Source organism: Poecilia reticulata, chromosome 14, assembly GCF_904066995.2.
Source record: "Poecilia reticulata chromosome 14, P_reticulata-male-v2, whole genome shotgun sequence".
Classification (NCBI taxonomy): Eukaryota; Metazoa; Chordata; class Actinopteri; order Cyprinodontiformes; family Poeciliidae; genus Poecilia; species Poecilia reticulata.
This window is the reverse complement of record NC_088843.1, coordinates 7,735,350-7,762,577: the sequence shown is the minus strand read 5'-3', so window position 1 is coordinate 7,762,577 and position 27,228 is coordinate 7,735,350. Positions and strand designations below refer to the sequence as shown.

The following is a 27,228-nucleotide window of genomic DNA, read 5'->3' as shown; positions in this document are numbered from 1 at the left end:
TTTCAATTAATCAGTCATGTTTTTCACCCATAGCTTCCTTTATAATTACTCTGCTTAGATTTTTTTACATTTTTGCTTGTGTTGTTGCCAATATAAAGTGTATTTTATTAAATTTCTCCCCTTAGACATATTTAAATTTAGAAAACATTGACATGTTTAATAATATTTTTTCGCCTGCTAGATTGCTTCGGATCTCTGACCAGTCGAGCCTGTTTGCCCTTTAGCCCAGGTAAGATGGTTCTGATGTTGTCTGGTACAGGAGTGGCATAATACAAGGAATGTGTCAGCGGTGGCCATGTCTGTGATGTCAGTGTGGGGTGGGTCTTGAAGCACAGATTTTGTCAACATGACTTTTGAATTTGGCACAAATACTTGAATCGGCTTTGTTTCTCTTCTGTAGATTTCTCTTATTCCTGCTGTCAATAACTGGTGCTTCTACTACACTTTTCTCTTCCACTCAATTTTCCATTACAGCGTGTTGATACAGCACTCCTTGTGTACCATTGACTGTTAGGTCAGCAGTCTTTGCTAGACTGTAAGCCACAATATTTGTGTTGAAAAAATATTTTATGTAATATTTATATCAAAAGACACTAATACAAATATATCCGTTTGTAATGAACCTGTATCCGAGTTTCACTTTTTGACCTGAACTACTGAAATACACTTTTCACTAATATTCTACCAAATATACCCCACAAACGTTTTTTTTTTTATTATTTTTATTTTTCATTTGATTTTATTAATTTTTTTTGGTGTGCTCTTTTACTTCTACACATTCAAATTAAGGATAAGATACAGGCCTATTAAAATTTTGAAGCATTTCTTTATGCATGTCTCCTAAACCCGTTAAAAACAAACAGCAAGCTATACTGGGTAGAGTAATTGCTCAATATGAATGCGAATGAACAGGCGGAGCTGCATTTAGTTCTCTCCGTGAATCCCCTCCTCCATCTGAACGCGCTGCTACAGAGCAAGTACAACCTAAACATCACAAACTTCCCAACCACCTTTACGGACATTTTTAATACTTTGAAGAGCTTGTCGCGGCACTTTTTGTGGAATCCACAGACCTCTGGAAACGCGTATGTTGGAGCTGTTCCTTGCAGGCTGACGGGGATTTGGCACTACTAAAGTGTAAATAAATCTTCTTGTATTCCCTGTTAGATTATTTTTAAGTTGTGCGCTTAATTTAAAGATTTAAAATGTTTTAATACAGGTTAAATTGAGGTTTTTTTGGGGGGGCGGGTTCTAGAGCTGACAGTACTCTTAAAGCAGACGCTCGTGTCTTTAGTTGTATTTCAGATTTTAACATTTTTTTTCCTGATGTTCGACGAGAGAGGGACTTCCACGGAGTTACATAATGTTCTAATTCCTCAAACACGGCTTGCATTCACACTTACTGTTGCATTTTTCACAAACAAAATAATACCGATATTATTTGGAGACTACGGGGAGCTACGCGGTTACATTATAGGAATTATGAGATTTAAATAGGGCTGCTACTGTGCTGGATTTCTTAAAACTGATCCGAGTGCTGGTGAGGGGAGAGGTTTGAACCCAGATGATCTGAACGGGGGTGGGCTATGAATGCGGTCTGCAGAGTGAGAGCAACATGTGGTCCGTCTGAGTAGACATTGCAAAGCATGGATTTGGTCTGTCACTATCAAGCAAATGCATCAAGAAATGCACGTTTGCTTAGCTTCTAAGCCGTTCACACAAACTGAAATTGAACCAATTCTTTTTATTTAATCTCAGTCTTTTTATTTAGTCTCAGTTTAGTCAGGATAGGCTGTCACGAACTTCCACAAATCTTTAAAATCCACCTCACTGACTAAATAAGTTTATTTTAGCTATATTTGTAAACATCGTATTGGCTTGTCCTATGTAAATCTGCAATGTGGAATAGAAGTACTCTGTCATGTCAAATTACTTATATATTTTACATAAAGTCTTAAGTCCTCAGATATAAATTGTTTTATTCTAGAAACTGGTGCTCTGTATATGTCTAAGATGGCAGCAGTGGACTACTGTATGGCTATTTTCTGATGGAAGACGGGAGAAGTTGACCACATGCTGTCTTCAAGAAAAGTGCATCTTTTTTAAAGAATGACTGGGTGAGTTCTGACCTTTCAGATCCCAAAAGCAACAGTTCAGATCAGCTTCACTCAGTCTAACTTTAGCGAGTCCCAAAGTAGGTCAGTAGTGGGCAAAGTTGCAGACCACATTTCTGCAGGGAGCTCCAGAGTGAGTCTGCGGAAGCTTTCCAGGTTCAGTGAAATTCAGAGCTTCATATTTCATCTCTGCTGCATTGGTCCAGTGTGAGCTTGTTAAGACCAGCGTAAACTGGATGTTGTGTCACGGGCGTATGTTGTGCATTTGTTCTGTTGAGTCACTGCAATCAAAACAGATGGAAATTCTGAGAAAGAACTTCACTTTCAGTGAATGAGAGACGTCCTCTGCTGTCTTTGTCTGTGTCGTACATATACAAACTAAAATGCCAACTCACATTTATGTGTCGACGACGCTGTCTCCTCTCACAACAAATATGTATCCACTTTTCTCAGTGATAGTGCATTCAACAAAAGGTGTCTGTTTCTGCTATGTCTGTTGGTGAAGTGAATAGTGGTAAAAGTTGAGCTTTTGTTTGCCAAAAATATATGATTATTTCTCTGAAAATAATCTCTGGGTTTTTAATCTAGCCAGATAAAGGAACCTTGTCTGTCCTTTTTTCTTTTGACTATAAAGCATTCTGTTGTATGTTTAAAACTTGGCAGTCAGCTAATTGAATGGCCTGTGGGATATTGATATGTTTTTACTTAACAAAGATATCCCAAGAATATACTGCATGAGTACTGATAAGATAAAACCCCGTCATTGTGGATACTCTCTGTTTGTGTGGGAAACATTTTGGCCAGAGTTGTTGAGTGTTGCTGGTCCTGCATTGCTCAATGGAGGTGGTGCAACTAATGACATTGTCTGTCCTCCCAACCTTTCTGGCCTGAATGACTGATACGCATTGTTGAATACACAAATATGGTAAACTGAAAGGGAAATGGAAGAGCACACCTAGCCACCTCCATTTTAGGTCAGTTATTTTATCTCTTGAGCAAGACTGAAAGACGTGACCTTTAAAAGTAACACCAGAGCAGGATTCAAGAGTTGAAACTGGATATTTACATAGAATGTAAAACAAAGATATTTTTTAATCACTGACATTAAATTACTGCTTTTGACCAGTTATGATTACCAAAATTATTCCAGTTTCATAAAAGACATAAATATATAGACTCTTAATAATTTGAAATTCCACCTCTCAAAGTAGCAATGTACATGACTTTAGCCATGACATAGCAGTTTGCAGTGTGGAACTGTGCTAAATGCAGGGTGAATTTTAATTGGTTCCTTGGGATCACACCCCTTCTTCTGATCAACTACTCCCTCCCCCTGATGGGCATTGCTTCCACTTTTCTGACATCTGATTTATAGTTTTTAAAGAATTTGTGATGCATACAGTAGGTTCGGTGAATGCATCTGTGTGCATGCTGGAGGTCAAGAGTTGACAGTAATTCCTGCTGTTGAAAATTGAGATATTTATGAGCGTTCTCCGTAAACGTAAGCATTTTGTTGTTCAGATTGGGTGGGCATGGCATTTAAGCTTGTGTGTAAGAGTTGTGTACTGCAACACTTGCAAAAAGAAATGAAAAAGAAAATTTCTGCCAAATGTAGAGAAGTTGGTAGTGTGACTGCAACTTTTTGACCTTGCATGCTCGTGCTCAACTTCGGGCTGCTTGGAATAGCCAAGCCATGTGATTCTTCCATATTCTATTTTAGAATCCTACCCGACTAAAGGTTTGCTGTTCTGACAGCAGTTGAAAGAAAAGTTAGCAAATATGCTTTTGATTTCCACGCCTGTCATCATTAATTTAAAATCTTCCACATAGATTGACATTTAAAGTGCAGCTGTCACTGTTTTCCGGTAAGTTCAAAACTTTGCTTTCGATTTTTATCAATCCATACCAAGTGATTATCTTTTGCCATTTTTATTGCCCCAGACACCAAAGATTGTTTTGATGGGTTATGATTCCCTCTGTCTAAGACATCATATTGTTATCTTGTGTTGAAGAAGATTTTAGGTTATAATATATTTTAAGAAAATCTCTGGCTGAATCTTCTATGGGGCAGGTTCAGTATAAAGATGAGGTCTAGCTGTAGCACATGCTATGCAGTTCCCAATGTTAGTTTCCTTAGCCGTTTGAACCATCCATTTAAGCCATAAATTCCTATCCTTATACCGAGTTGCGGTTTGAATTATATCTAATGGTGCTACTGCAGTGTAGTCTATTTTGGCCGCATACTGGTCAGGAACTTGACTTTCCATTTCTTCCTCTCCTCCGGGTCTAACCAAATTAATTTTAATTACCCCAAGTGGATCTTTATCATCTATTGAGGCTCCTAAAACTAAATAAACAGCTAAATCTGCTGGAAACTTTTTAAAGAAAGCATTGTGCATTGAAGAAATGGTTAACACAAGAGGATTATGTCCCTTTCCTGGAGAATCTCCTATTCTTCCTCATCATATGTTAACCTTGTCATATTCTGTAACAGATTTATAAGCATACGGTGGACTCCATCTTGAACCTACCCATCTAAAAGCTGATTTCCAAGTGGGACTCAAAGGCCGAAACCCATTCTCCTGAGTAATACAGTGTCGCTGGAAGGTTAGACCTCCACACAAATACACAGAAGTCTTCTGCCAGGATCGAGGGATTGACCAACAGCGACGAGTTACTTCATACAAATCAATTTCGAAGTTAGTTAAAGTCAATTCCACGATATTTAGTAAGGCACTTGTCAACAGGAGATCTTAAAGAACGCTTCACACGAGCAGTCACGTTTTCACCAGACAATCCGTGTCCGACAGAAATCTGTCGAAAATCAGATGTCTGAGAGGAAACGATTCCACTCATGAACCTTCCAAAAGCCCATATTCCCAGAAGAATGGTTCCAAAAATCACACATATCAAAAGCTTACACTTCCAATGTATGTATCTTAAACTAAACTCCATAATCTGAACCTATAGATTATAGTTTTATGCTGTCTAGCAATTTAATAGTCACCTGAAGTACCACAAAAATTTTAACAATTTTAAAGCTGAAACTAAGGAATACCTATTAGTCATTTTTTTAAATATGAAAGAACCATCCATCCATCCATTTTCTAACACCCTTGTCCCTCAGTGGGGTCGGGAGGGTTGCTGGTGCCTATCTCCAGCTAACATTCCGGGCGAGAGGCGGGGTCACCTGGACAGGTCGTCAGTCTGTCGCAGGGCAACACAGAGACAGACACGAAAAACAACCACGCACACACACACTCACACCTTGGGACAGTTTGGAGAGGCCAATTAACCTGACAGTCATGTTTTTGGACTGTGGGAAGAAACCGGAGTACCCGGAGAAAACCCATGCATGCACAGGGAGAACATGCAAACTCCATGCAGAAAGCCCTGGGCCGCGAATCGAACCCAGAACTTTCTTGCTGCAAGGGAACAGCTCTACCAACTGTGCCACCTATTACTCAATTATTTCAAAACAAGCAAAAACACATTACAAATTATAATCCAAAGTATGAAATACAAAAATTAACTATGGTATATAAAAATTACTAAAGATACTCTCTAACTTCAAAGTCAATTATGATGATAAAAATTGCAGTACTTCAACAATATAAAATTGTACCAACAACGATGCTGTGGAGAAAAAGAAAAAAAATTACAAACATGAAAATTAATTACAAATGTTTTTTTTTCCCCACAGAAATCAATAATAGAGTTTTAGAGTTTGTGTCTTTTCTTCTTTGATGTTCCTCAAAACAAAATGTGAGTTCTTTGGCAGAATATAATCGAAAAATACGCAAAAAAAAAGAAACGAAATTTCTTTAAGAGTTTGCAAGTAAAGACGAAAATTCGCAAAAAGAGAAGATATGTTAATGGTGGTCCTCTTGTAGCTTGATCCTTTATGTACCCGCTTTCCTTGTCGGGTTTAAACCTCAGGTTCCCACCTGATTATTATGTATACACTGAATATTGGATTATTATGCCAATATAACAGTGAGTTTAAGGAGAGGGTGCAATCTCCTCTTTAAATATAAGGACAGCGGAATAGGATTATTATGCCTTTCCAGGCCATTAAAACCTTAAATTCCAGGAAATTGAAGTGGTCGTGGCAGGAATTCCTGCTACTCTCCTGCCTGGAACTGCTGATCCTCCTCCATTCTGGGATGGGCCTGCAGACGCTCCTCTACCGCAGGTTGAGACTGGAGATCCTCCCGTATGCCTTGCAGCGTGCGTTATGGCTCCTCAGCTGCTGTGCACTGACTCCAGTGAAACCAGGTGTCTCCTTTCCCCTGGAGACGGAGAGCATGAGACGTCCTTCTCCACGACTCGGTATGGTCCGGTGAAGCGAGGTTCAGACCACTTTCTTTTGATGACCTTGAACCGCACCCAGTTGATTCCTGGAGTTGGTCCTGACCCCGGATGTTCCTGTGTCGTCTGGTATTTTGCTAATTCCGGTGCCAGGATCTGTAACTCATTAAAGAAATCTTTATGAGATAAACACGCAGGTTCACCTTTCCATCCTGGAATCCGGGTCGCAGGTCCTGGAAACATCCTTCCCGTCTGGAGCTCATATGGAGAGAACCCTGTTGATTGGTTAATGGACATTCGGACAGACATCAAAGCAATAGACAAAGCATCTACCCAATTTAATTTAGTATGTGCACATACTTTAGCCAATTTTTGTTTAATTGTTTGGTTTAATCTCTCAACCTTGCCTTATGATTGGGTATGATATACTGTACCGAATGAATGTTTCAGTCCGAGCATCTGCTCCACTTTCTGCAGATCTTGGTTCCTAAAATGAGTGACTTTGTCTGATCTGATTTGGCCCGAGTATGCATCCACACATATTAGTACATACTGTATACTAATATGTGTCCTCTGAAGGGTGTTATCATATCTGTAAAATCAATAATGATTTCTTTACCTGGTTGTGTAGTCAAAGGGAAATGTCCCATTGGTGATCTGATGGTTGGTTTTGAATTGTGTTGTCCACAAATTTCACATGTTTTCACATGATCATTGACCATGTCCCTCAGAAATGGATGCCACCAATGCTCTAGGTTTTTTAACATCTGTGTAATACCTACATGTCCAAGTCCGTGAGCTTCTTGAAGAACCTGGATTCTCATATTAGGAGGAAGAATTACTTTACCATTCAGTCCCTGCCAGAGTCCATCATTGCAGATGGCACCTCTTGCTTTCCAGACAGATCGTTCTTTAGGTGACACCCCTTTCTGATGGTAAATAATTTTCTCTAGGTGGTTCTGTTCCACCTGCTCAGTTTCAGTACTTACCATTAAAAGAGATGGCAAGTATCCAGCTGCCCTTTTGGCGGCCTCATCTGTGGCCGCATTTCCTTCTGCGACTCTGGTCTTGCTTTGATCATGTCCCCTGCATTTAATCACAGCGACAGATTGAGGCAGCAGTAATGCCTCCGCCAATTTTTTCATTTCAATCTCATGTTTTATAGGTTTTTGTGTTGCAATTATAAATCCTGCTCTAAGCCACTGAGGAAGTTCTACATGCACGGTACTGGCCACATAGGCTGAATCACTGTATAGATTCACCTTCACCCTCAACTAATTTTAATGCTTTGATCATTGCTTTAACTTCTGCTCTCTGTGCTGATTGGGCACCTTGTATTTTTTCTGCCTTCAGTACCTGAAACTCACTACCCAAATCTTCCACTATTGCATATGCTGCTCTCAATCCGTCTGTCACGTTTAAAACAGCAACCATCTGTGTAAAAATTCCTCACATTTTCACCTCCTAATGGAGAAGCTTGTAGAAGCTTGTAGAATCTGCTAACTGTTGTTTCAAAACCTGATTAAAAATCCCTGGGGAGAGACCAAAACCCTGAGACAGATGCGTATATCTCAGCTGCTGACCTTTGTAGGTGAAAGAAAACCCTGCATTCCTCAGCCAATGGGAGACAAAAGAAAGCGTTAGCAAGGTCCATACAGGAGAACCAAGTCTGAGAGGGATCAAGGTTGGTCAGGGCAACATGAGGATTAGGCACTGGCACTGTAGGGGTCAATAAAACAGAATTAATCGCCCTGAGATCGTGTGCCATGCGGTATTTCCCTGTCCCCTTTTCCTCCACTGGTAAAATAGGAGTGTTCCAGGAGGAGGTGGAAGATTCTAATACACCTGCCTCCAGAAGACCCCTAACAGTGTCTGCTATCCCCTCCTCTGCAGCCTGCCTGTGCGGATACTGTGACCTCCAAATAGGAGGGCCTGGTTCTAGATCAAAAGTGACAGGTGTGATGTCAGCAAGCCCCACATCAGTGGGACCTGCAGCCCACAGACGCTCAGGAAGAGAAGTCAACATTGCAGCTGCAGTCGGATGATCAGTCAACTCCCTTCCATGGTGCCTAGGAAGTTGAACATGTTCCAAAACTACAGAGTCCACAGCCGAACACTGTATTTTATATGTGTCCGTAGAAGGAGAGAAGTAGAGGTCAGGAGCAACAGTATTCTGCCAGTCTGAAACTTTCAGGGACCGTTTTACCACGCCTCCCAATTCCATGGCCTGATGGCCAGGATGTGGCACTGCTTCATCATGCTTCTTATACCAGGCCAACTGATCCTGAGTCAGATTAACCGCAGCAGCAACACCTTCCGGTGCTACATAAATGTCCTGTGAAAACACAGTCCAGTCTCTACCCGCTAAATTCATCTCAAACTACTCCTGAAACCATTCAGTCCAGTCTTGATCATAAAACAGAGTGACATGAGGAAGGTCGGGAGTTGGCCCATACAGTGCAAGTGCTTGGATCCAGGGTTTTCAAAGCAGGAAGCAGGAAGCAGGACAGAATCCCAGAATGTTCAGTCGTCTCTGGCTGTAAAAGACCCCTGTATATGTCAGCCAGTTGCTCCTCCAATTGCTGCAGCAGAAATTGCCCATGTCTATATACTTGAGAACAGGTATGGGAAGATCCATCAGGAAACGTGACAATTAGTCCATCAGGTCCACACAAAATGGTTGCCCCCAGAGCATTCAATAAGTCCCTCCCTAATAAGTTCACGGGAGATGAGGGGGAACACACAAAAGGATGTCACTTTGTCTGCCCACAACTGTGTGCAAAGGTGTGGAGACAGGCAGAGTTTATTTCACCCAAGAGAAACCAACCACTGATATTGTCCGATCAGAAAGTTTTTGCAAAGGTATGACAACATTCATAGTGGAATAAGTTGCTCCTGTATCCACCAAAGATGGCAATGATTGTCCATCAACTGTCACATCGATCAGGGAATCTGCCAACGCTCCCTGATGCAAGTTCCTCTCCAGGGTGTGTCAATAATGTCCAGCCTGAGAGTACTGTCCAGGATGCTGCGGAAGCAATGCAGCATTTGGAGAGGTTGTTGTGGAATCAGGTTCGGCAATGCACCTTCTTTTGCAGGTATCGGCGGATTGTGAGGACACTGCTGAACCCAGTGACCCTCTTCACCACAATAATAACACCACCCCGTCCTCGCCCACCTGTCCATGCGGGCGCTCTTTTTCTTCCCCCACGCCACCCTGGAACACCAGACTGCCAATGTGGAGCTGCATGCATGTGAGGACCAGATCGTGCCACTGCAACACGAGCCTGAGCTGGAACAGGAACTGATCGAGGAGCAGCTGCTCTCATAGCCATGCCCTCCTTTTGTTCTTGTTTTGCAAGATGAAGCTTTTGTCTAGCTTCACTTAATTGAAGCCTCAGTAATTGTTTCTTAGAATCCTCCTGCTCCTTCTCCGCCTCTATCTCCTCATTCTGAGACATCTGTAAATTATGCAACAAATGTATTTCAAATACAACCTTTCAAATCCAGGTTTTTCCTCATCAAGGCAGCGACAGAGGGAGGGCCACCATCCAAAACAGCTTGGCGAAAATGTTCCCTCATAATTGTTTTATTAGCCGGATGAACCCCAGTTTGCCGTCGCCACATTTCTCTGGCTTTATCCAAAAACTCTTTCGGGTGCTCTTTGGAGTCCCAAGAAAATTTAGGAATAACTGATAGAGCCACGGAGGGAAACATGCCCCTTAGGGCCGCACCTACAGCAGTCAGCACAGCTGAAAGAGGCGTATGATCAGGCTGATCTGTAGTCCCAGCAGTCAGTTCAACATTACGACAATTCATGTTCGTTGTTGGAACGACCTAAAATGGCTCTGAAATCCCCCAAAGCCAACGTTAACCCTTTCGTGAGGGAATCCAATTCATTTAACCAAGGAACAGCTCCGTCCACCAAAGAGGGTACCTTCTCAATAAGGGCCTGTAAATCCCCAAAAGAGAATGGCTTATATTTCTCCTTGTGCAGATAGGAAGAAAGTTATAAAGGTTAGAGTCCTTGTTAAACAGAGATTTAACTAAAGGCTATAAAGGTTAGCGTCCTTGTTAAACAGAGATTTAACTAAAGGCTATAAAGGTTAGAGTCCTTGTCAAAAAGAGATTTAACTAAAGGCTATAAAGGTTAGAGTCCTTGTCAAAAAGAGATTTAACTAAAGGCTAAAGGGTTAGAGTCCCAGTTGACAGAGTTTCAACTAAAGGCAAAAGGTAAGGCTCTTAGAGCCCCCTTACTTTGAGGAGACTCCTTAAGGGTAACTCCTCGTGCGGATAGGAAGAATGTTTTTAATTTATTTTATTTCTTTTCTATGTTTTAATGATGTAAAGGCCCCCCCAAAAGTTCTAAGGGGTTTAGAGTCCCAGTTGACGGCGTTCAACTAAAAACCTAGAGGTTGGAGTCCTTGTCAAACGGTGTTTTTGACTAAAGTCCCTGAGGGTTAGAATCCCAGTTAAACAACGTTTAACTGAAGTCCTAAAGGGGTGCGGGTTTTAATGGTTTTATCTTTTTTTTTTTTCTCTTTCTCTTTCTCACTGTTTATTCAATGTCACATGTTTTTATTTTAATTATGTAAAGCACTTTGAAATGCCTTGCTGCTGAAATGTGCTATACAAATAAAATTTGATTGATTGATTAAAGAGCCCCCCTCAGAAGGCTGGGTGTCCTCCACAAGAGGGCCCACTAGTTTTATATCCAAATTCAGTTATACCTCCTCCTTCTGAGAGGAAGAGGCTAAGGCGGAGCTGCTTGGGTGATGTGTAATTTGAGCCACACCTGGCGAAGTTGCAGAAGGAGGCAGGGAAAGTTTTTCATGTTGCGCATGATCTGTCATGGGAAGACCATCAGACACAGAGCGAAAACTTATAAGGGATGCCGGGGAGGAAGTCGTTAACAAAGGCACCTCCTGAACCGGTGGAGCATTAGAAACAACCGGAGGAGAAACCCTCACAAGATCCCCGTCCACCGTGCCCATTCGAACATCCAATAATGGATACAATCCCATATAAAAGGGTGTAAGTGAAGCATCAGACGGACTAACTACTTGTTTAGGTTGCTCAGGGCGCACCTCCGGACGATCCACTACCTGGACGTGAAATGGGTCTGAAATCTGCGTAACTGGTCCCTGTTTATAAAGGTGGTCCGTTCCCTGCCAGCTTACGAGTTTAGCCCACGTTTGCCTTTTCTGTTCCGCTCTCTGTAGCTTCTTAATTGTTGTCTTCCTGCCAAACAGACTAGCTCCGTCCCTTTCTACCTTTCAGCTAAGGCTTGTTTTAGACATGCATTTAAAATTAAACCCAAAGGCACTTCAATATTAAGAAGTTCATCCTGTTGGCGGACCACATTTTCCAACATGCCTTTCAATTCGTCTGCCTTCACATTAATCGAATCCAGACCAAGCTGCTGATCATATATGCTACTTAAACCTACTATCTGTTGCCACAGAGTTTTCCATGGACCCAGACCATAGGAATGGCCAATCACATCTTTTTGCAACTCAATGTTCATAATAGCGTTACTATAAAAACGCAGCACAAAATGCAAATTCAAATCAGCACAAACAGCGGTTTCCAAACACAGCGTTTCACTCACACTAATCCGCTTACATTCACAGCCGGAAAATACACAGATACACGCCATGGGTGTGTGCGTGTGTGTGTGGTTAGGTTACACACACACACACACACACACACACACACACACACACACACACACACCCATGGCCACCTTAGGGAAGAGAACCTTCATCCTTTTTAAATTACTAAACATTTCTCATGAGCATCCAGCCTGTTCCCCTGCTGGTTTAAGCACAGTTTATTAACTGTAACACCATGTGAGCATCAATGATCTGTGAAACACATCTACAACCTGAAAGTACTAATGTTAATGACCTCTAAAATGGCTTTGTAATCATTGATTGGGTCTGATAGGGCAATATGATTATGGGTAAGCACAGCCTGAGGGGTGGGATGACCGTTTGAGAAGGAAAAAGGTTAATATCTGGAACTATTTTTTTTTTCTGAGTTTTGTATACAGAGTACTTCCTCACCATGTGACTAACGATGGTGGAGTTGGTATCTAATTTACAGCATAGACCTTTGAAATTATAGAAGTTGTTTGTGAAAAATATTACCAATGGGAAGATGTTATTTTAAAGTTTTTGACAGCTGCCACAAACTTTAATCACGGCTTCATCACCAATCCATTGCCACAAACATGTTACAGTTTAAGTTATGACGTTCTTGTCTTCAGTGACTTATCAACTTTTGTCCTTTGTGAAGGGATATTTTGCCTTCTGACCATCTAATTTCCATTTCTTACAAAAATAATTTTCTAACACAAAACCTCAAAACCCCATTTTTCCATATGTGTTTCGAATTGCAAAGTTGGAAAATTGAGCTTGAATGTTTCCAGGAAGGAAAGAGGAAAGGATACATTGTGTACATGGAAACCTTTCTGGGTTTCTGTCATCATGTCAGAGTGTCCTCACGAGGTGCCATTACGTTGACATGAGTCACAGGGTCACAGCGTCACTGCATGTCACTCACTCTACTCCATTTTCACTGTGAGATGTACCAATCTTTTAACCAGACTGTTGGACCTTAACCTGCATTGCTTGACATTGTCCACATTGAACCAATATTCTTATTTGTTAAATTCTTTTACTTTAGTTTTTTTTTTTTTTAAGTTTCCCCCCTTTAATAAAAGCAAGTATAGAATCTTATTATTAGAGTTGTTGGTCCATAGGTAACTTTTATGGATGTAGCAGTATAACATTTGGTCATGTAATGCAGAGGTTTGTCTGTTGAACACTATGCTAAGGAGCTTTCCCCTGTCCTCTGAGTTGTGTTTACATAACATATCAGAAATATGTCCAATAGCAAGGTTTTCCCAAAGACATCACTGTGTTCCACTAACTGTTTCTTTGCTTTACAGCCACATGTAGTGGATTTACATTACGTGACCTCCCACGGAACCACATTGTCCTCCCAACAGAGATTTGTAGACTTGTTTGTCAAATCTGTGATACTTCAGCAACTTCAGTCTACATTTACTGGCAGGATTTAGAGTGCACGTTCCAAATATTCACTCAGATATACTCCAGTCTCGGAACATTATCTTTTATTCCCTTTTCCCCCTTAGGGTGTGTGCAGCCTGTGACCTCTGAAGTACTCTCCCCTCCTGAGGCCAGTCTACAAACCATGGTGCTCGAGAAACTTCTGCGTTTTGGAAAACAGTTGCTAAGGGTGAAGGTGGTGAACTCGAATTCCGAGGACTCCCGTCTGTCTCGATGTCTCAACACCTTTGACCTGGTAGCCCTGGGTGTGGGAAGCACGTTGGGTGCTGGTGTTTACGTGCTTGCTGGTGCTGTTGCACGAGACAATTCAGGTAAATTAATCAGCCTTGTTGATGTAAAAATTTTTTACTTTTGGAGAACATAGTTCCAGATTTTTGATTGTATCATATCTTTCCAGGTCCTGCTATCGTCCTGTCTTTCTTGATAGCTGCCTCAGCCTCAGTGTTGGCAGGTCTTTGCTATGCTGAGTTTGGAGCCCGTGTCCCGAAGACGGGCTCTGCTTATCTTTACTCATATGTGACAGTCGGGGAACTCTGGGCTTTCATTACTGGATGGAACCTCATTCTCTCTTACATTATTGGTAAATCGGTATACTTTCTACAATGAGTGTCTTTTTAGGGCTAGGTCACAAGATATTTTAGGTCATTTCATGTTTGTTAAGGGAGAACAACTGATTTGAGAACAAAGACTGAACTTTTTGTGCTCCAGGTACTTCGAGTGTTGCCCGTGCATGGAGCGCCACCTTTGACGAGTTGGTAGGAAAACGCATTGAGGAGTTCTGCAGAGAACACATGTCTATGAATGCACCAGGTGTGCTGGCAGAATACCCTGACATGTTTGCAGTTCTCATCATATTTATTCTTACAGGTAGGAACATCTCCCTGTCTGCATCTTCTTTTGTCTCAACACTTACCAACTACGTTATTGTGTAGATCTTGAATGTGTGAGGCTGTGCAACGTTTCCATTGGATTAACATGGACATTTTGGTTTCATAAAAACATAACACACTGCTGCTGCAGATTTGTCAGCTGCTCATCTAAGATGCAAATCCTTCCACCATAAAGTCCAGTGTACTCATTGAATTTCTTTTGAAACCAGTTTGAGGTGAGATTTGAGATCATTTTGAGATTTACCAGACCAGATAATGTTTTTCAATCAGTCCAATTATGGGGAGCCTGTGTATCTCAGTTTCCTGTTTTCACTGACAGGAGTGGCCACTTGTTAGGTTTTCTGCTGCTGCAGACCATCCGTTTAAAGATTAAATGTGTTGCGCTTTCAGATGATATCCAGCATTCTTTAGTTGTAACAAGTGCTTATTAGAGCAACTGTGTCCTTTCTTTCATCTCGAAACAATCTGCCTTTTCGATCTGCCCTCAAGGCATTTTAGTCTACACAACTGCATTCTCTGAATTATGTCTAGATTATTCTGTGTAAACCTGCAAGGAGATAATTCCAGTAAATTAGTTGTTTTTGAAATGCTCAGGTCCTTTTGATAACAATGTCCATGCCACTTTCATAGCAACTTTAATCCCTTTTCTTTCCCTTTCTGATGTTCAGCTTCAACTTTAGCAAGTCATCTTCACCACTTCTAGTTGGCTACATGTATTGAGTTTTTGCCATTTGATTGGCTGACAAGCACATTTCTAGATATATTGAAATTTATGTATAATATGCATTTCTAATTTGTTTCTCCGTTAAATTTTCTTTTTGTTTTCATTTACAAGGTCTTTTGGCATTTGGAGTGAAGGAGTCAGCGATGGTGAATAAGGTGTTTACCTGTATCAACGTTTTAGTCTTATTATTCATGGTGGTCTCTGGGCTGGTCAAAGGCACTTTGAAGAACTGGCAAGTCGATCCAGAGGAGATCCTACATGTCAATCATACGAATAGCTCAAGCCAAAAGTAAGAACATGACTACAAACTTACCTTTATGTGCCCAAGATGTTTTAGAGATTTTTATCTTTGAAAATATGTATATTTTTGTGCTTTTTGTACCCAGTTTGACTGACATTCTGCCATCCAAGGAGAGCATAGGACAGGGTGGCTTTATGCCATTTGGCTTCACAGGAGTACTTTCAGGTGCTGCTACATGTTTCTATGCCTTTGTAGGCTTTGACTGCATCGCCACCACAGGTCAGTGATAGATGGAACACTTCGAAACTACTTTCTCTGCTTTTTTGTGATCTTTCCTTTTCAAAATGGGTCTGAAAGTGTTTTCCAGTGAATATGTTAATAACAAATTACGGAGATCAGACAGAACATTATGGTCACCTGTCTAATTGTGAGTAAATCCCACATTTGCTGTCAAAAGAGCCCTAGCCTAAAGATGTGGAATCCAGTAGACACCTGAAGCAGTGCTGTGGGATCTGGCACCAAGATGTTGGCAGCAGAAAATCAGTGGCATTTACTTCACCTTTCAGTGGTCATAATGTTATACCATATTGGTTTACTTTAATATTGTTTACTTTTCATTGTGCTTTATTATCTTTTTAGAGATAGTGATTTACGTAGAGCTATTAAAATGGTGTTTCTTGGAGAAATGATTCACAAGAAACACCTCCATGCCACCCAACAAAGTCTGTCCTTCAACTCATAACTTCAAAGTCTTTGCGTATTATCCTTAAAGTTTTCTCTGACATGTTGGTGAGAACTTTCTTTCGAATCAGAATATCTTTGCTCTCAATTAACTTTCTGCAATAGATCTGCTTCCATCTAAGCATTTCTCTCATCTCCATTTCACTCTGACTGGATTTCATTATAGGGCATGAAACAGAATCTGCAGTTGGAACACTATTAGATGCTAGCATTACATAAGAGTAGCCAGGGAGAGAGAGAAGGTGCACTTTTTATGCATTTGGCCCACTTCTGTGCGTGGCAGGATGCCAAAGGCTGTGACGCAAAAAGGGGAGAGATTCAGCTTAAGAAGATGTTGTCCAGACTTTTTCTAAACTCCTCAAATTTACATATATGAATAGATCTTTGTGTTTCTGCATTATGTTTGTGGATTGCTGTAATGGAGTGAAAGGAAGGCTTACACTAGCTTACATGCTCTCTGACATATTAGTGCTTCTTTTCTTTTTTGGCTCACATGGAGAAAACCCTTAAATTATTGCTGAAGTTTTACAGTTTTCCACATGTTCTGGACTCCTGCCAACACAAAAACATCTCGCCAACAGTGGCGCAACATCTGTTGGAGGGGTTTCAGGCTCCACTACTCTGAGTTGCAAATTTGAGAATTTTTATTTCATTGATTTCTAAACATGCTGTTTAGTTTTTTTGCATAAAAATATATTGGTCTTCTTCAGAATGTTTGAAGGTGACATAAATGCATCATTTTACAAAATACAAATTTTGCCATTTCTAAGCCCATTTTGTCTGGGCAAAACTCATTTCACTATGGTCAAGGTGAAGCTGCACTATGTTCTACGCTAAAACATTTTATCTGATGCTAAAACCCACTTTTAAACCAACAACATTTAGTCCATTTTAATGTATTCAAGTTGCCTTAGAATACTCTTTTCTGAAATTATCTTAAGTTTTTTTTGTGTTTTGTTGTTTTTTTAATCATACAATCTGGTTTTTTGTTTGCTTTTTGCGTTTTCCTAAACTAATTTTTTTTCTCTAGGCCAGTAATAGTGGTCAACATAGTTTGAAGATAAAATGAACTGTGTTTCTTATCTTTGCAAACTTCAGGCGAGGAGGTGAAGAACCCCCAAAGAGCCATTCCTATTGGGATTGTGTCCTCGCTGCTGATTTGTTTCGTTGCTTACTTTGGTGTTTCCGCTGCCCTCACCCTCATGATGCCATACTATCTTCTGGACAGCAACAGCCCTCTGCCTGTAGCTTTTAAATATGTAGGCTGGGGAGGAGCCAAATATGCTGTAGCTGTAGGCTCTCTTTGTGCTCTGTCTACCAGGTAAGAACTTCACACCATATCAACTTTTCCATCCATACGTCTGTGGCAGGTTTTCACTTGAGCCTTTTTGAAATATGCACTTTAGATCATTTTCTGCAGATATATCCTAAAGTAAACATCTACAATCTAAGCTGGAGTGTTAACATGTCAATGTAAGATTGGATCTTTTAACGTCTCATTAATATCAAAACAACTCCTTCAACTGTTATTTTCAATCTGTTATAAAGAAAATAATGTTCACATGATTACTGCATCTAAAGCAGATCTTATAAACGTTTCTAGACCCAGTCATGTCAGACAAAGTGCTGATAAGCCGTTGTGTAAAGAAGACAGTCTTTTGAACAGCGTTGCTCACATGTGCTAAAGGCTACAGAGAAACATGCAGACGTGCATGTGCAGGCATATATAAACACGCTTATGTGCGCCTGCACGCTTTCTGTATGTGTGCTGTGGGTATATTTAGCTTTAAACAGAATTTGACTCCTTATCTAAAAATAAAATAATTTGTAACATAAGTATAAGTGTCTGATTATGCAACAAGGACTTATTAAGTAGCAGTTTTTCTTATGTTAAGTTTCAATTGTTAATTATTTTTATATGGTTAGTGCGAATGACATGTAACATTTATATTCTTACATGAAGTGTGCAGTATAATTTCACTCAAGGTAGTTTTTATTTTATTTTATTAAATTACTGTGTATTTAACATTTCCCTGCATGTGTCTGCATTGATTCTCAGAACACAAGATATTACAGTGCTGTTCAAACGTTTTGAGGAAACTCTGTTTTTTTTTTCTCTCTCTCTCTTTTGAAGAGTCAGGTGTTTTTGTAATATTTTAGTGTGGTGTCAAGCAAGTTGTTGTAAATTTTGTCATTTTATTATTATTTATTTATCGAACAAAAGCTGATTTATTCTACCTTTTTGTCTATTGCTTGCAACTCTGATCTATAAGCAACAATATATAAAAAAGTAACTAGCACATAAGACAAATTGTAAGACTGACTAAAATAGCCGTAGTTGATTTCTTAGTACAGAAAACTTTCTTTTTGTTCACATGCTCAGTTACTGCAGAATCTATAAATATCAAATATATTGGAGATCAAAGGCAAATAACATGAAAGTCTGGCACTTTGGACGCACAACATTAAAAAGTAAGAGGCCTCAGAACTTTTTGACAGTACTGTATGTACATTGTTCCTTATTCTGCTACATTCACGCTATTCTGTGTTTCTTCGATGTTTGAGCTGTTGTCTCTGTTCATGTATGTCTTATATCATTCTCTTGGATGTAAGTGAAGTGTGGATACTATATATCCTGGTCTCCCCCCCATGGCAGCCTGCTGGGTGCAATGTTTCCTATACCTCGTGTTTTGTGGTCGATGGCTGATGATGGGCTGCTTTTCAAGTTCATGGCTGAGATCAGTCCCCGCACCAAAACCCCACTAACTGCAACCTTTGCCACTGGCATAGGGGCAGGTGAGACACTAACATGCATGTTTCTAATGTTGCATCCTGTAGCCTCTTTCCATGCTTAAGGACTGAGTTGTGCTGGGCTTAATGTTCCAGACGGTCAGCTGGAGATGCTAACGCCTGGCAGAAGTCAGTTCCCTGATCATTGAAGGGTCTTGTTCACTGTTTTATAGCCAGGGTTCTATTTCCTTCTGTTGAAAGGTCTTGCTTAGTGGTGGAGCTTGATAGAAACAAAATACAAATGCACAGGGAGACATTGGAAGATGGGCTGGGAGGGTTCGGTAGATAAACCCCTACAGTACCTTGATGTTACACTAAAAAATACAAACCATGAAATTTTAAGAAATAGTGTTTTTGCAAACTGTGAGCATTTATTAAAGCTTTGTTAAAAAAGTGCGGCCTCCTTATGGGCAAGCTTTTCTTGCCTTGGGTGCTTTTCAAGCAAGAACCGCCACAGGTGTAGCTTATTGTAGTCAAGCTGTGTTATTCCTCCTATCAGTCCTAATATCAGTCTATCACAGATTATATTCCACTATCTTTCCGTTTTGAAACTTTGTTATATTTTGAACCTGCATCTTGTAAAAAAACATATCCACCAAGCAAAGCTGCATGTGACAAATACACAAATAGAATTTGCAGTGAAGAATAATAGCATGTGGAGCCTTGCATGATTACATGGCATCATTCAAAGAACTTTTGACAAACAGCATCATGTCCCCTTGCGCTATACTGACTCCAGCCTGAAAACCCTGTTGCGCATTTCTCTGCCTCACCTTTCCAATCCATACATTGCCGGCTTTTTTTTATTTTTTTTTCCAAGTTAGCATTTTCTTTTCTTTCCCCATATTTCCCTTCACTTACCAACAACTATCTCCCAAATCTTATGTTTTCCTCCTCACTCTACCCCAGTCTTTTGGGTTCCATGTTCCCCCTACCCCGTATCATCTTTGCCATGGCACGAGATGGCCTTCTCTTCTCCTTTTTGGCCCATATCAGCGAGAGGAAGGCGCCCATAAACTCTACCGTTGCGGCTGGGGTCATGTCTGGTAAGAGGAGTAGGAAATGCAAACCAGGGAGAAAAGAGAGAGTCAGAGTCATGGAAACGGCAGCGGAGCGATAGGGGAAACATGAACAGAGATCTAAAAGAGAGCAAAGTTTAGATGATTAAGTTTACTGAGAGCAGTTAGCAATAGCATCTAGGGATTCAAATGGCACCAAAGAAAGATCAGATTAAGAGTTTTATATGATTTAAGAAATAAAATACGGAAGAATTTAAAAGTAAAAAAAATTTTGACATTCACACAGCAACATTTCAGTACATTACCACCATGATGCTCTTCTTCTAGAGTTCTAACTATTTTTTTAGCCACATTGTCGGTGGATAAAAAAAAACTTCTTACATGAATGAAAGACAATAAACATGTTATGTTTAAGACTCTTACATGTCTCCCTGTCAGGTCTGAAAATTTATTATTAATGAAATAAAGACATGATACACTGTAATAGTGTAACAGTGTAATTTTGGAGCAGTTAAGAACCTGCTTCTCTGGGGAAATTTTTTTGGACTCTGTTTTACATAACATAACATTTCACCATAAATGACATTGGTAAACAGACTTTTTAAAAACATGACTTAGTTTTGCCACAATAAGATTAGTTCTCTGAATGTTTTTTTAGGGACATAAACAGATTTGTTTGGTTTGAATTTCTTCAGAAATAAATTTAACCAATTTAACATGATCATGAAAGTTCATTTAACCATTATTCTGTGCATTAACAGTTGAAACACTTCCATAATAGATCATATATCAATTATTTCTGAGACATGTACGCACACAAACTCTTCAGTCAGAATTAGATAATAAAAGAAATAACATAATAGATGTTTATTAGATTTCATGTCCATGAATGATAAAACATTTGAGTACTTTTTCAATTTTGCGCTTTCAAAAATATATATCTTCAAGCTTGCACCATTCTTACATGAGCCCTTTGTTGCTCTTTTTTTTTTTTTTTTTTACACATTTTTAGCAATCATGGCGTTTCTGTTTGACCTGAAGGACCTGGTGGACCTCATGTCAATAGGAACGCTGTTGGCCTATACGTTAGTGGCCGCCTGTGTGCTGGTGCTAAGGTCAGTTTGGACTGTTTTATTCAAAAATTCTAGGTGGAAACCAAAGGAAAATTTACTTAGTTGATTCCTAATGGGTCATAAAAGTCTCACTGGAACAAAACAGAACATATGTAAAATTGGATTTTTTTTTTTTTTACTTTGTGTTACAAGAAGAAGAAAAAATACTGATGGAGTTGCAAAATTGTTCATTCTTAAAATTAGAAAAACACATACAGGTTGGGGTAATTTATGGCATTAGTTACCATATTAGTGGGATTTGGAGTAATTGTGTTTCAACATTTACTTCATTAACATTTGTACATTATAGAACCAAATCTGTGCACTCAAATTTTTAAATTCTGAATTTAAATTTCCTGACTTTTGTTTTTATAACTTTCATAATAGAAATGTTTTATCCAAATCTACAGTCTTATTTATAAATTTCTTCAACTTTGATTGGATTTTTAAGCAATCAAAGTGTTGTGTTGTTCTCTGTGAAAATGTTCTGACACTAAACGTTTCACTCACTTTTCATATGTTTCATAATCTGTAGTTGAGCTGTCACAAACTGAAGTAACTTGTTGGAAAGTTGGCTACAGCTCCCATTTTAATTGACACTTCCTTTACAAAGGGTCACTGCTGCTTTACATTTGCATTTGCATTGTTACGATTGGAACAGCAGCAGTGAATATGTGGTATTTAGATTTTCTATTGATCTAATTGAGAATTAGCTAATGTGCGCTTTTTTTTTAAAATTCCAGATACCAGCCAGAGATCCACAGCCCAGCGTACCAGATGGCCAATACCCATGATGAGGCAGACTGCAGTGATGGGATATGTGTGTCCAGTATGGGCATCCTTCCTGGTGTGGAGGAAAGATTCAGTTTTCAGACTCTTCTGTATCCAAACAACCCTGAGCCGTCCATACTGTCAGGCTTCATTGTTAAGATCTGTACATCTGTCATAGGTATGTTTTCGTGCAAGATAAAGCAGAAAAATAATTAGTCTTAAGAGCCCATTTGTCTTTTCATGACACGAACAAAGGATCAATCTTGTTATTGCTCAATTATTTTAGGAAGTTATTTATGAAGTAGCCTCTTTGAGTTGTATGGAATAGCAACAAGATCTGTCATTTATTAGTCACATTTGACAGAAGAAAAAGTGAACAAACAGAACACATTGTGTTTCTTGGCCTTTATACTTTCTCAAGAGCCAGTTTTGTATTTGAATTCATAGGATAAGCCAGTTTTGTATTTGAATTCATAGGATAAACAAGCAGAAGTCTTTATTTAAAATAAAGTCAGCTGATTTAATGTACATTAAATAAGTCCAAACTTAAATGATGTTTGTCTGAATTTACAAACTCTCTGATGTGTGCTTCTGCAGGAATGCTGATCCTGGCCTTCAGTATACTGGCCGTTCATGGAGGCCTCGCCTCCTGGAACATGGTAGCCCTGAGTGTGATCTTCATGGTGTGTCTCGCTCTGGTTTTCATAATCTGGAGGCAGCCTGAGAGTAAAACAAAACTCTCCTTCAAGGTTAGGCTTGAAGACCTTTTTAGTACTATGGCATGCTAATTAAATTTAACAGTTTCATTTTTGGCTATGATGGACAAAAAGTGTGCAAAACCTTAAAATAAAGTAATTGTTTATTTTAGTTGCAAATAAAATAGTAAAGAAAAAAATCTTGCATTTAATTTATTACATTTATTCAGTGACGTAAAGCCCAATCCTTATTTCTGAAATAGTTTTATACTAAATCAGATGTACTGCATTTGTAGGCAACCTTAGAAATTTCTGTAAAATTTGAAATGTATTATTTTTTTTTCCATTTCATTAGTGTCTGCAAAATTTAATTTGTAATCCATATTTACACATGACATGATATAAGGGTCCATTTTTCATAAGTACAATGAAAATGGTTAAGACAGAAAAGCACACAGCATCACGTAGAGACCCTGTTTTCATAGCCTTCAAAAAACACAAAAACTTGTCTTTCAGGCATGTGAGTCTTTGTAAGTCAGAAAATGGATGCAAGAAAACACATGGTCTTCTAAACACCCTCATATCTACTTTCAGAGCAATAAGTAAAATATTCAAACAGAACCTTTAATAACACTGCTTAAAGTGGTATTACAGTGACAATATATATTTTCCTATATATTAGGGTGGTCAAACAAGTATATTAACTTATCTCCAAAACGTTCTTTTAGAGAATTGTCACCAAGCTTCCAAAATCTATTTGTTTTAAAGGTTTTCAAATAAATACACACATTTTCCAGGGCGTTCATGTGGTAATGCAGTCCTATTTCCCAGGTTCCCCTGGTGCCTTTCATTCCAGTCATGAGCATGTTTGTCAATGTCTACCTGATGATGCAACTGGACAGAGGAACATGGGTCAGATTTTCCATCTGGATGGTTATAGGTACTCCTACATCTTTCGTTATTATGCATCATTATTATGTTGAACATTAGAAAATTATTTTCTTTGCAAAGCTGATTGGAACTTTGCTTGCACAATGTAATGCGATATCACAATTACAGGTAGGTACTGTTAGAAGGCTTTTCTTTAACATTGCCTTAATTAAAATATCTACCAAGTAGGATTGCAAAACTCAAACTAGGAAGACTTGATCACGTGTCATTTGCATGAAAACATACTCTATCTACAGCCTAGTTAAGACTTTAACAGATTTTTCATCACGAGAGTGTATGATACAAGCCATATTTTGCCTTTTTCCTTCTTTGCAGGTTTAGTCATCTACTTCTGTTATGGCATTCGTCACAGCTCCGAGGCGACCTCCGCTCGCCTGTCTCTGGTAACAGAGATGAATGGTTTTAGTCTTGATCATGAATTGGAAGCCATGTCAATAGAGAAAGAAGCTTTTCTCAATGACGGCCTTGATGTCAGGGAAGAAAACAACGGGGAGTTATAGAAGGGACTATAACACACAGCTCCACGTCCACCTGCCCTGACACCAGGCCGTCATCGTAGAAGGGTTTTTGACAGTCCTCTTCTTCACCTCTCCTTTTGGGGGGAAAGCTATGCTGCAAAAATGTAAACTGACACCCCCATCTAGGTCCTGCTCACATTACAGCCAAGTGGTGATGAATCCCTTGCAGAAAATCAAACTGAAACCCTCAGTGGAGTCAGTTTTTGTGCATGGCCTCGTGGTTCAGCTGTTCATTACTGCCTGACTGTCTGTGGAAGAAGGGCTTTCATTAGAGACATTAATGTTTAATGGAAGTTGAGAGGTGGAGTATGGCCATGTTAAGTTCCTCTACATGTTGAGTTGGGGTGTTAATAGGTTGAATTACTAGCAGTCAGACTGTGGAGTGGTTGAGGTTGTGCTACCAGAATATTTTCTAAAAATAGATTGATTTTTTTATATCTATTAAAACATAATGTCTACATAAATTTGAAGAAGATACAACCATCTCAGTACTTTATAAAATGTGTTACCACAGTGTGCTTTGTTTGAAACTGGTCAGTGGATCTTTAGTGATGTGGCCTTTGGGGGAAACAATGATTTAAAGTAGTCAGCAGCATCATTTACTTACCTAAATAATGTTCATAGGAACATAGTAAAAAAAATTGGTTTTGAGATGTTATTTCAGTAGAAAAGGGACATTTTTATGACGGTTATTTCAAGTTGACCAGCCATTGTCCTCTCTTTTCTCCTGAAATATATTGAAAAGAGTCCATATTTTTCATCTGCACTTATATTACTAGTCGTCCTCATGACAACATAAATTTGTCACCACATTTTTCATGTTGTCTGGGTAAATTACAAAATTATGTCTGAATTTTTAACAAAAATTTGCTTAGGAGATGGGTCAATCATTCTCTATAAGAGTGTTTATGTACAAAACTTTGGTTTTAATGGGAAGACTATACTAACCACGAATTGAGAACTTCGGTCTCTATAATCTTGTACCTTGATTGATTAAGCATATTTCTTCACATGCTTCCATTATGTTACCCCAAACCTTTAAAACTTTGAATTTTGTTACACTGATCCCTCAGTCTGTTAGTAGTGTCCGTTTTGACTTTTGTCCTGTTCATATTAATTTATTCAACTCGCTAGGGGATTGGTCCTCTGATTTCTTCTGATCGCACTGCTTGTTGAATGTGTTTGGGAGAAAGGGAGAAAAAAATTGTCCGTTTCAAGTATAGACATATTTTTTGCAATAAATCTTTTTTGACAATAATTTCAAAGAATCTTCGCTCTATACCTTTTCTTAAGTTTCACCAAACTCTGAGCAAAGGTACAACTATTACAGGTTTTAGATGAACTTCATAGACTTCCACATTCCCTGCCATTACGGCCAATTCTTACAATTTAACTCTAAAACAAAATTGCATTTACTTCACATTGGAATCAATTGCTAATCAATTGAAGTGCAACAATTTAAACTGGTGCAACATATTCCAAAAACAATGTAGCAGCAGCATGTCTATTGTTTATAAAATTAAGAACTGATTAACGATACGCTTTGCATGGGTGATGTTATGGTTTTAATTTATGCATTGGATCACACAATGTTATAGCATTTAATTTAACACTATAAAATGTTTCTATGTCTTGTCTCTTCTGTGCATCTTATTGAAAATTTATTTGCAAGTAGAAAATATGAAATTAAACAGTGATGACTATCACAAAAAGCTGAGAAAATTCAATCATTCAAAAACACTCAACATCCTTCTCTGCACTAAACTCCATCACGAAGGTTCAGGGCCATTTTCCTTGATAATTTTTACCCATGCAATCTGTTGCCACCCTGGTAACGGGATAAAAGTGCACCAATACTTGGATATTAGTATGGAGGTTAGTTTCTTTAAACCTCTGAGAAATGTTCTGGTCTAAAAACTTGTAGGAACTCTTTTGAATTTGAATTGCGATTGTTTTCGCATTCACTGGATGTAATATTATTGTAAGTTGAAGTCAGAAAAGGTACTAGTATAATTTTTACACCGTTGGCGGCTGTACCCTGGCATTTACAGCATTTGTTAATTAACTTTTCTCTCAAACATTTTCTGGGTTTTACTTGTATGCCTTTGCTAAATGTCTCTGCCATTCGCACACATGTGTATTACTGTGTTACAACCCACTTTCAAAACCTTTGCTATTTGCTTTTTTTTTGGTTCAAGTTTTTGATAAAGTACAATAAAATATGCAAGAAATAAAGATTTGTTATTGTGACGTAATTGGCACACTTGAGCAATTATTTCTGAAGACTTTCATTAAAATAAATGTCACTTACTTTGTCAACTAATATAGTTTTGAATAATTCGTTAAAACATTGGTGTGCAGCTTCAGTCGTCAAGGGCTGGTGTCCTGCCAGTTTTACAGGAGTTTTTGCTCCAATACAACTGATTCAAACTACTTTCTCAACATGTCAAAGTTCTGCAGAGACCTAATGAACCGGTTCGGGTGTGAAGAACCAGTGGAAAAAAAGACAAAAAAATGCAGGATATCAGCCCTTGTATACAGACTTTTGACACCGCTGCTTGGAAACAAGATGGCACTCAATAATTAGATGTGTATAATCAAAACTGTGTAAATAAGATGTATATTTCTAGTATTAAGTTATTTATTAATAAAAATGTTCTTTTTTTTTTTTGAAAAAAGGGCAGTTGCATAACGTGTGGATTCTATAGCTTCTATGTTCTCTGTATTCCTGTAATAAGTATACCTCTGCAAATAAAACCTTGTATCCTTGGTATAAACAAAAAAAAGCTGCTGTCATTTGTCTTTTTTTCTTTCATTAGCATAATTACTCAAAGTCACAAATGCCCCAAACTACAGCCGCTCCTCTTTGGCACAACTTTTCACTGGGAGTGAGGCACCTCACTGTTGCTTCGAAGGTCATTTGAACACAGCAATATTTCAAAATGTGTTATCCATGCGAGAAAGGGAGTATGCGATGTGACAGTGAGCAGTTCTTGCTCATTTCATCCTTATTTTGCAGAAGGGTTTTTTTCTTTAATGTGGTTTGGTGTGGCTGTAGTTCAGTTTACTCACAGAATCGCAGCTTTCTTATCGTTTCATCTGACTGTCATTTTAAAGCAGTTTTCTGTAAAGATGGGACTAACAGTAAGATGCAGGTTAATTTCTGGCTCACACATGCATGGATACTTTCCAGCTACAAATTTGGTATCTCTGCAGCTCCAACTATCAAAGCGAATGAAGGAATCCTGTGCATG

General features: G+C 39.0%; 1 protein-coding gene across 5 annotated transcripts; it reads left to right on the top strand.

Moving 5' to 3' along the window:
* The first annotated feature begins 753 nt into the window (after window positions 1-753).
* slc7a1a (solute carrier family 7 member 1a) lies at window positions 754-26,642 on the top strand. 5 transcript variants are annotated; one of them, XM_081615178.1, is made up of 13 exons: window positions 754-1,137; window positions 13,588-13,833; window positions 13,920-14,102; window positions 14,231-14,389; window positions 15,248-15,425; window positions 15,523-15,656; window positions 17,217-17,439; window positions 18,775-18,914; window positions 20,940-21,042; window positions 21,783-21,988; window positions 22,408-22,559; window positions 23,337-23,445; window positions 23,772-26,642. In XM_081615178.1, exons 2-13 carry the CDS (start codon window positions 13,647-13,649, stop codon window positions 23,954-23,956), a joined length of 1,959 nt encoding a protein of 652 aa, XP_081471304.1. In that variant the 5' UTR covers window positions 754-1,137; window positions 13,588-13,646; the 3' UTR covers window positions 23,957-26,642. The 5 variants fall into 5 exon arrangements, with proteins under 5 accessions (XP_081471304.1, XP_008425400.1, XP_081471306.1 ...); XM_008427178.2 differs by lacking the exon at window positions 754-1,137 and adding an exon at window positions 3,489-3,615; XM_081615177.1 differs by lacking the exons at window positions 754-1,137; window positions 18,775-18,914 and adding exons at window positions 3,491-3,615; window positions 19,818-19,954.
* Window positions 26,643-27,228: the final 586 nt, after the last annotated feature.